This window comes from Colobus angolensis, unplaced genomic scaffold, assembly GCF_000951035.1.
Source record: "Colobus angolensis palliatus isolate OR3802 unplaced genomic scaffold, Cang.pa_1.0 Scaffold235, whole genome shotgun sequence".
In the NCBI taxonomy this organism is placed as follows: domain Eukaryota; kingdom Metazoa; phylum Chordata; class Mammalia; order Primates; family Cercopithecidae; genus Colobus; species Colobus angolensis.
Genome location: NW_012115544.1, coordinates 4554029 through 4564605, shown reverse-complemented (window position 1 = coordinate 4564605; position 10577 = coordinate 4554029). Strand labels below are relative to the sequence as shown.

General features: G+C 46.1%; 1 protein-coding gene across 1 annotated transcript in view; it reads right to left on the bottom strand.

Moving 5' to 3' along the window:
* CCRN4L (CCR4 carbon catabolite repression 4-like (S. cerevisiae)) overlaps positions 1–1683 on the bottom strand; it is a 31260-nt gene extending 29577 nt beyond the window's left edge. The window contains exon 1 of the mRNA XM_011944646.1: positions 1016–1683. Coding sequence (XP_011800036.1) covers positions 1016–1205 — 190 coding nt within the window. The 5' untranslated portion in view covers positions 1206–1683. The remainder of the gene's footprint in view (positions 1–1015) is intronic.
* Positions 1684–10577: the final 8894 nt, after the last annotated feature.

Sequence of the window (10577 nt, the reverse complement as noted above, 5' to 3'; positions counted from 1 at the left end):
TTGTCAATGTTAAAAGTATAATTAATTTGTATGTAATTTGTGGCCACGGTAATGTGTGCCCAGGCAGAAACAGAGGTGGCTAAAAAGGAAAACTCAGGGTAGTTACTATGATGTATAAAAACAGCTGTTGGTGAAACTAAGGCCTCATTTTTACAAGATCTTAGGTACACAGGACACAAAATTATGTTAAGTATCAAGAGTTGAAGGCTCCAAACAAGAAAAAAAAATCCAAAGAAACGTAAAATGGCCGGGTGCGATGGCTCGTGCCTGTAATCCCAGCACTTTGGGAGGCTGAGGTGAGTGGATCACGAGGTCAGGAGTTCAAGACCAGCCTGGCCAAAATGGTGAAACCCCGTCTCTACTAAATATACAAAAATTAGCTAGCCGTGGTGGCGGGCGCCTGTAATCCCAGCTATTCGGGAGGCTGAGGCAGGAGAATCGCTTGAACCCGGGAGGCGGAGGTTGCGGTGAGCTGGTATCGTGCCACTGCACTCCAGCCTGGGTGACAGAGTGAGGCTCCGTCTCAAAAAAAAAAAAAAAAAAGAAAAAGAAAAAGAAACGTTAAATGAATCAATGTGTTAGCACGACTTAAAAAACTTAATACCTAGACCACGAAAGCCATATGAACAAATAAGCATCATTTAGATTTTTTTCCATAAAAATTTCCGTTAATTTCCGTGCAATAAAAAGTGTAACCAAAATAGTAACTCGTGGCCTCGGAAGGGGGAAATTTAACGTAGGTCAAGAGCAAGAAATTCTGAAAGCACGGCCTCCAAGGGTCAAGCGAGAACCTGAATACAGTCTCCCATTTCTTACCAGCTTTGATGCAAGCCCCAGGCAAGTCGGGGGACAGGGAAAGAGGAAAAAGGGAACAGAGAAGGTTGCTCCGGGAAGGTTTCAGGCCAGACCCCACGAACTGCAGCCCCGGGCTTCCCATTCATTCCGCGCTGTCTCCAGGTGGCGGCCGAGCGTTGGCGGCCGTGGCGTTCTCCGCCCAGAACTGGGGTGCACTCACCTGTTCGGGAACACGACCTCGCGGCGCCCGAGGCCGCCGAGACCGCCGCCAGCAGCCTGGGGGATGCGGGCCTGGGAGCAGACGCCGGCGGGGACAACGGACGGCGCAGCCCTGGGGCGGGCAGGCGGCGCAGGCCGGGCGCGTCTCTCTGCAGCAGGGCCGAGCAGAGCCGCCGCGGACTATGAAACATGCCGGGCGCCGCCGCCACCAACGCGGAGCCCGGCTGGGGCCGAGGGCAGCGAGTCAAGCCGACTGGCCGGGCAGTCTGGGCGGATGCTCCCAGGTTCCTTCTCGCGCGGCGCAGGTCCTGGGGAAATCCCGGGCAGCAGAGCCCGAGAGCTAGGCGCCAGAGCGCTGCGTCGGCACCGTCTGCTGTGAGATCTGGCGAGAGCTGCAGGGCGCTCGGCTAGCGCTGCGCGCTGACAAAGCGGGCGCTACCAAGTGGGAGCTGGAGGGGGATCCGCAGGACCTGACCACTGCGCGGCCACGCCGGGCTCCCTCGACCCGGCGTAATCCTGTTTTAAAAGGAAGCAGAGCTAGGCTGATTTATAGGATAGAATCCATAGGCGGTCTAAAATAAGAGGTATCCGTTGAAGCAGTTCTGAAGCAAAAAGCGTCCCCTTCCGCTGGCCAGCATGGAAACGCCCACAGGCTGGGAATCCCGAGACAGTTCCAGGGCTGTGGCTCAGGAGACACGTGTCTGTCAGAGTCGCAGACGGCGTCCGTGTGTGCATGCGCGGGTCTGTGTGGATACAGCAAAAGTCGTCCGCCTCCGACCCCCTCGGCAGGATGTGTTGCGTTAAACGATATTAAGCACAATAAAGCACCGACTGTGTGCGAGACGACGGTGATTAAAACAGCGTCCCTTTCCTCAGAGGTGTTATACTTAGGCAAAGGGAGCAGAAGGTGGCAAGGGAAATCAGACCAGAAAGCTCTACAAGGTAGACTGAGATTAGTGCCACAAGATGCCAAAGATTGGCGATAGAGATGACAACAGGCCCGGGATCTCTAGAAGGTACATTAGAAGGACTGGCATTTGAGTTGGCCTATGACGCGAAGATCTAGAATTTACCCACGTGAAACTTTGGTGGGGCCGGTGGTGAGTTATAAATGAAAAAGTAAATAAGGGTGTATTTGGGGAAACAACTCTTAGTCATTCATGTAAGATGGAAGCTAAGGAGTAAGAGGACAGATGCGTGGATAGGTTGTAGTGTAGAAGGAGGGGGATTATAGTAGGCTTAACTCGGTAGATAGCTTCGAGCCGTTGACGTTTTGTAAGCTGGGCAAGGATATGGTCAGGGCTGTGCTTTAATTGGAAATCACATGTCTCTGGTTCATGAAAAGGCAGAAAGGAAATCAACTGAGATAACAGATACTGTAGACCTGCATCAGGTTACTGTTACTGGAAAAGAAAGAATGGAAGAAACATCTCAGATAGGCTGGGCAGGAAATGATGACTAATCAGGAGTAGAAATGGGATGAGGGAGAGGGAAAACCCGACTGGATTCTTCTCTGAATGATTCATGAGTTAGAAATGTATTCTATTGGTTTTCCCATGATTTTGCTGATTCCCCTGTGTTGTGGAATTGCAAACTTTTCATCACAGGAATATTCTAAATATTTCTCAGACCTAGAGGTGTCTAACACCTAGAGGGTGTGGACAGATCAACTGGCACAAGTTGATTACAACTTCTGGCAGACAAGCTCCTTGGAAGTCATTAAAGCCTCAATTTCAGTTTCCTTATCTATAAAACATAGAATCATACCTTAGTGATTAGGTGAAGCAAAAGGTGATAATAAGCTACTCTGGTCACACTGCCTACAGGGTAGCCCTGCTCCACAAGGAGTAGTACTTGTAAAAAGAAAAAATTTTTTTAAAGGTGATAATAAAATTAGCCTATGAAAAGTGTTTTGCAAATATAGCAAAATGTTGATTTTGAATCTAGGTAGTGGGTATATATGGGTATAGGGACCATGGGAAAAAATGTTCCCTTTGCCCTCCGAAGTTCGCTGAAAAATCATCTCACAAAAGGCAGATTAATGGGAGAGAAGGCATATGCATTTATTAACGTGTGCACAGGGAGAAACACATGCCCGACGGGGTTCAGAAGCTTGTCTACCATCCTGGCAAACAGACCTGGGGAGAGAGGAGCAGAGGCATTGTGTTAAGGGGATGACTAGGGAAAGTGAATGGATCAGGGCACAGGGATGAACTTGCACATTATCTTGTGAAAGGGTCTTTTCGGGTGGTTGCATTTTTGGTCTTACAGAGAGGGGAAGAAAAAACAATTGTTCCTTTTGGTGGGTCTGGATCGTAGCCAGATAAAGGAACTTCAACTTCATCCTGTGCTTTGGGAGAGACAGTGCAGGGCAGTGAGGTCAGAGAGACCTTGAGGCTTCCATTCAACATGTCAAAGCCCCACATTTTGGGGTATCAGTTTCTGAGTCCCGACACGAGTGTTCACTTACAATTATTTTTCCTCCATATATTGGGAGATTTTCATAATAAAATGTTGGGGAAAAGTGCTTTGAAAAATGAAAGATACTGTTCAAATATAAACTGTCACTATTTAAAGAGATTCAAAGAGCATGCTATCCTGAAAGTGCATCATAGTTTTTATTTTTATTTGTTTATTTACTTGAGACGGAGTCTCTCTCTGTTGCCCAGGCTGGAGTGCATTGGCATGATCAGGGCTCACTGCAACTTCCGCCTCCCGGGTTCCAGCCATTCTCCTCCCTCAGCCTCCCAAGTAGCTCTGGCTACAGGCGCGTGCCACCATGCCCGGCTAATTTTTGTATTTTTTAGTAGAGACAGGGTTTCTTTTTTTTTTTTTTGAGACGGAGTCTTGCTCTGTCGCCGGGGCTGGAGTGCAGTGGCCGGATCTCAGCTCACTGCAACCTCTGCTTCCTGGGTTTACACCATTCTCCTGCCTCAGCCTCCTAAGTGACTGGGACTACAGGCGCCCGCCACCACGCCCAGCTGATTTTTTGTATTTTTTAGTAGAGACAGGGTTTCATCGTGTTAGCCAGGATGGTCTCGATCTCCTGACCTCGTGATCCGCCCGTCTCGGCCTCCCAAAGTGCTGGGATTACAGGCTTGAGCCACCGCGCCGGGCGAGAGGTCTCAAACTCCTGACCTCAGGTGATCCCCTTGCCTCGGTCTCCCAATGTGCTGGGATCACAGGCATAAGCCACCATGCTCGGCCTGAATAATGTTTTTTATAATATATTAAACACTAAGCAATCAGAAAGATAGAAATTAAAACTTATTCCCTTGAAAATTTATTCAGTTAACATTTGTTGAATATACATTATGTGCCAGGCTCTATATTACAGCATATAAAAATAAATTGAACAAAATCTATTGACAGGTTAGGGGGTAAGACATTGTATAAACAAAAATACTTGTAATTATCTACTAATAAATACAGAATCACTATATGGACAAAGTATTGTGGGAACAGAGAAGAGGAAATGTTACTGGAAAGGGTCACAATACAGACCCCAAAAGAGGGTTCTTGGATCTTTCACAAGAAAGAATTCAGGACGAGTCCATAAAGTGAAACCAAGTTTATTAGAGAAGTAAATAAATAAAAGAATCGTTACTCCATAGGCAGAGCAGCACTGAGGGCTGCTGATGGCTTTTACTTTTTCTTTTTCTTTTTTTTTTAATTGAGATGAAGTCTCGCTGTCATCCAGGCTGGAGTGCAATGGCATGATCTCGGCTCACTGCAACCTCCACCTCCTGGGTTCAAGCGATTCTCCTCCCTCAGCCCACGGAGTAGCTGGGATTACAGATGCGTGGCACCGCACCCAGTTAATTTTTTAATTTTTATTTTTAGTAGAGATGGTGTTTCGCCATGTAGGCCAGGCTGGTCTCAAACTCATGATCTCAAGTGATCCATCTGCCTCCCAAAGTGCTGGGATTGCAGGCGTGAGCCACTATGCCCAGACTTGTTGGCTATTTTTAAGGCTATTTCTTGATTACATGCTAACTATGGAGAGGGTTATTCGAAAATTTTCCAGGAAAGAAGCAAGGATTTCCCAGGACTGAGGATTTCTCCACCTTTTAGACTACATAGGATAACTCCTGGATGTTGCTGTGACATTTGTAAACTGTCATGGCACTGGTGGGAGTATCTTTTATCATGCTAATGCATTATAATTAGTGTACAATAAACAGTGAGAACAACTAGAGGTCACCTTCATCACCATCTTGGTGGTTGTGGGTTTTGGCTGGTCTCTTTTTTTTTTTCTTTTGAGACGGAGTCTCGCTTTGTCACCCAGGCTGAAGTGCAATGGGACGGTCTTGACTTACTGCAACCTCTGCCTCCCAGGTTCCAGCGTTTCTCCTGCCTCAGCCTCCCGAGTAGTTAGGACTATAGGTGCATGCCACCACACCCGGCTAAATTTGTTGGTTTTTTTTTTTCTTTCTTTTCTGAGACAGAGTCTCGCTGTGTCCCTGGAGTGCGGTGGGGAGATCTCGGCTCACTGCAACCTCCGCCTCACGGGTTCAAGCAATTATCTGCCACAGTCTCCTGAGTAGCTGGCATTACAAGCGCCCATCACCACGCCCGGCTAATTTTTTTATATTTTTGGTAGAGGCGGGGTTTCAGCATCTTGGCCAGGCTGGTCTTGAACTCCTGACCTCGTGATCCACCCACCTCAGTCTCCCAAAGTGCTGGGATTACAGGCGTGAGCCACCGTGCCTGGCCGGTATATTTTTTAGTGGAGACTGAGTTTCTCCATGTTGGCCAGGATGGTCTCGAACTCCTGAGTTCGTGATCTGTCCGCTGAGCCACCATGCCTGGCCAGCTGGTTTCTTTATCACATCCTGTTTCATCAGCTGAGTCTTTATGATCTATATCTTGTGCTGACCTCCTAACTCATCCTGTGACTAGGAATACCTAACCTGGCAATACAGCCCAGTAGGTCTCAGCCTCTATTAAAAATGGAGTTGCTCTGGCTCCAACACCTGTGACAGAAATAACTAATTGCCTAGAGAAGTCAGGAGAGGCGTTTTGAACAAAGTGACTATCAAGTGGAAAGATACTACAGAGGATATCCACAGAGAAGAGAACACTAAGGTGAGGAAAGAAGGCGTGTTCCAGGAACAGCAAGTACTACCATTTGATAAGGATTGAGTGTGGGATATCCATAGGGAGTGGCAGCAGATAAGGTGGAAGCTGTGGGCAAGAACCTAAGGTGAGAGGTTTGAGAGGTTTGAGAGGGTTTGAGAGGAGTTTGGACTTTCATCCTAGAGACCCACTGAAAGGCTAAACAGAGAGGTTGCATTTTTGAAGGATCATTGGATCATTCTGCCAGCAGTGTTGAAAATGGGTTAAGGACAGTGAAGATGAGGAAGAGTGTATACAGGTTCAGAATCTCTGGAGATGGGGCAGGGTATGTAATGGTTATTTGTTTGTTTATTATTTAATTTCTTGAGAGGCCTCACTTTGTAATCTAGGCTGGAGTGCAGTGGTGTGATGATAGCTCACTGTAACCTCAAACCCCTAGGCTCAACCGATTCTCCTGCCTCAGCCTCCCAAGCAGCTGGGACTACAGGCATGTACCATCATGCCCAAATGATTTTTTAAATTTTCTGTAGAGATGGGGTCTTGCCGTGTTGCCCAGGCTGGTCTCAAACTCCTGGCCTCCAGCGATCATCCTGCCTTCACCTCCCAAAGCATTAGGATTACAGGTGTGAGCCACCATGCTGGGCTTGTATGTTTCCTTAAGTACATTACACAGGTGGTTCTGATGCACATCCCTCTTCCTCCCTCAATGCCACCCCCCAAATAGATAAACTGGGGCAGGGTGGTGGAAAGGAGATGGAGGAGATGGATTTAAGAACTGCGAAGGAGACAGAAACCGTAGGGTTGAGTGACTTTGAATCTCGGGGCTGAGGCAGGAGATAATGGAATCTAGTGATGACTTTGGTAACTGATGGATAATGGAACCAAATGGGGATAACAGGTGGAGATGCTACTCTCAGGGGAAGATAGTGAGTTGATATGTAAACATATAATTGTGATGTGTCAATGGAACATTCGGGTGGAGTCACTTTGTAAACAGTTGAAACTATGGGCCAGGCGTGGTAGCTTATGCCTGTAATCCCAGCACTTTGGGAGATGAGGCTCAAGGATTACTTGAGGCCTGGAGTTTGAGACTAGCATGGGCAACATAGTGAGACCCTGTCTTAAATAAATAAATAAATAAATAATTAGCCTAGTGTGGTGATGTGCGCCTGTAGTCCCAGCTACTCAGGAGGCTGAGGCAAGAAGCTCCTTTGAGCCCAGGAGTTCCAGGCTGCAGTAAGGTACAATCATGCCATTGCACTCCAACTTGGGTGACAGTGCCAGAACCAGTCTCAATAAATAAATAAATAGACAAATACATAAATAAATAAGAATAAACCACTGCCCTAAAGTTCATAGCAGGGTGAGAGCCAAATTCTGTTGGGAGTTCAGTAATTGAAGCCATGACTAAAGAAAAAGGTCTTTTAAGTGAAATAGAAAAGACGTTAGGGTTGAAAATCCTATGAAACTTGTACCTTTAAGGAGTTGGCAGAAAGGGAAAGAGACTTGAGACTTGGCCAGAGGAGAACAAGGAGAGATTGGTGTCTTGAGAGTACAAAAGGAAAATAAACTTGGGACCCCAGTTTACTCTGCCAAAAGAAAAAAATTAAGCTGAAAGCAAGAAACTGGCTTGCTTTTGTTCCTAAGCAGATAGCCTTATTTTTTTTTTTTTTTTTTTTTTTTTTTTTTTTTTGAGACAGAGTCTTGCTCTGTCACCCAGCCTGGAGTGCAGTGGCGCCATCTCAGTTCACCACAACTTCCACCTCCCAGATTCAAGTGATTCTCCTCCCTCAGCCTCCCAAGTAACTGGGATTACAGGAACCTGCCACCACACCTGGCTAATTTTGTATTTTTAGTAGAGACGGGGTTTCTTCATGTGGGTCAGGCTGGTCTTGAACTCCTGATCTCAGGTGATCCGCCCACCTCGTCCTCCCAAAGTGCTGGGATTACAGGAATGAGCCGCCGCGCCCAGCCTCATTTTATCTTATGTAAAGTGCCCATTGACTGAGCGTGGGATTAATACATAATTGGCCATTCCCCTCCCTGCTCCTTTTCTTTTGAAACATGTGGATTACTGTACCCTCCCTCTGTTTCCTGCAGCCGACATTTCCCCTTTAAATATTGAAGCCTTCAAAATCATCTTTGGAGAAAGGCACAGGCCACCGACTGTTTCTTTGATTCTGTTTTTAGGTCTTTTGGGATGTCCTTAACCTTGGTAAAATAAACTAGATTGATTGTGACCTGTCTCAGATACTTTTTGGTTTATAGGAGTAAGGAAACAGCTTCCAGATGGATGAATTACCCCAAGAGGTCAAGGTGGGGACTGAATCCCTTGGATTTGGTCATTTATTTATTTATTGAGACAGAATCCACTCTGTCGCCCAGGCTGGAGTGCAGAGGCTCACTGCAGCCTCTGCCTCCCAGGCTCAAGCAATTCTCATACCTCAGCTTCCTAAGTAGCTGAGAGTACAGGCATATGCCACCATGCCCAGCTAATTTTTTAATTTTTTAAATTTTTTTAAATTTTTAGTAGAGACAGAATTTCACCATGTTGGCCAGCCTGGTCTCAAACTCCCAGCTTCAGGTGATCCATCCACCTTGGTCTCTCAAAGTGCTGGGATTACAGGTATGAGCCACCATGCCTGGCCGGAAGTCTTTTTTTTTTTTTTTTTTGAGACAGAGTTTCGCTCTTGTTGCCCAGACTGGAGTGCAATGGTGCCATCTCGGTTTACCACAACCTCCACCTCCCAGATTCAAGCGATTCTCCCGCCTCAGCCTCCTGAATAACTGGGATTACAGCCATGCGCCACCATGCCTGGCTAATTTTGTATTTTTAGTAGAGCCAGGGTTTCTCCATGTTGGTCAGGCTGGTCTCGAGCTCCTGACTTCAGGTGATCCTCCTACCTCGGCCTCCCAAAGTGCTGGGATTGCAGGCATGAGCCACCATGCCCAGCCCTGAAGGCCATTTAACCTCAGTATGAATAGCTGCGGGTAGGGGCCCTGGTGGTGGAAATCAGAGTGCGTTAGTTAATGAGGTGGGAAGGAAGGACACCAATCAAATAACAATGACAGAAAGAACTAGGTAATTTTTTTTTTCTCTTAAGATTGAAGCAACCTTATAATCGTCAGAAGGGTTTGTCCTGCCTGCTGCACAGACAAAACCAATTTACTGGGCAGCATTGTAGTAGAGTGTTTACTTGACACAAAGCCAGCCCAAGAGACTCAGCTAAAGCTAACACTCAAATCAGTTTCCCCTGAAGGCTCAGAGGTTCAGGTTTTTATGGACAATTTGTTGGGCAGGGGCTAGGGAATGACTGCTACTGATTTATTGAGGATGAGATCATAGGGATGTGGAAAACAATCCTCCTGCACTGAGTCCGGCTCTCATGGGGTCAAAGGATCAGCTGAGTCATGAGTCCAGGTGGGGTCAGTCTGAAAAAAATCTTTAAAAACCAATCTTAGGTTCTACAATAGTGATGTTATCTATGGAAGTCACAAATCTTGTGATCTCTGGCCACATGATTCCTGGGCAGTAAGAGATTATAGAAAATACTCCTACATTTTAGCAGAACTCAGGTCCCTCCCATAATCCTATTTTTGTGGCCTTCACAATAGTAATCCTAGCATTTTGTAAGCTGAGATGGGTGGATCACCTGAGGTCAGGAGTTCAAGACCAGCCTAGCCAATATGGTGAAACCCCATCTCTAGTAAAAATACAAAAATTAGCTGGGGGTGGTGGCACTCACCTGTAATCCCAGCTACTTGGGAGGCTAAGGCAGAAGAATTGTATGAACCCAGGAGGTAGAGGCTGCAGTGAGCTGAGAAGTCTTGCAAAGGCTGCTTTTGGTCCCTAAGCAAGGAGGGTGTTAGTTTTAGGGAGGGACTGTTATCATCCTTTCTTTCAAGTTAAATTATAAACTAAATTATTCCCAAGGTTAGCTAGGCCTATGGACAGAAATGACCAAGGACAGCTTGGAGGTCTGAAGCAAGGTGGAGTCAACTATGTCAGATTTCTCTTATTGTCATAATTTTGCAAAGGCAATTTCAACCTCAAAATACTTATAAGTTGAGGAAAAGGAGCCAATAAACAGAAAAGGTACAGTTATTCTACTAATATTACAATTTTCAGCTTGTTGCAGTGAGCTATTATCAGCTACTGCACTCCAGCCTGGGCGACAGAGTGAGATCTTGCCTCAAAAAAAAAGGAGGAGGATGAGAGGGGTGGGGGTATAGAAAAAATGGAAATTATAAACAGACACTATATGGATTTTTTTTCTTCTCTTTTAATCTCAGCCCCTGGATTGTGATTTAATAACTTTATCAACCATACAACTCACCCATTTAGAGTTTACAATTTAATAGTGCTTAATATATTGGAAGAGTTCATAAGGACAGTTTTAAAATATTTTCATCACCCTAAAAAGAAACCCCATAGACATTAGGAGCCACTCTTTTATTTCTTATAGACTTACCTTTTTTTTTTT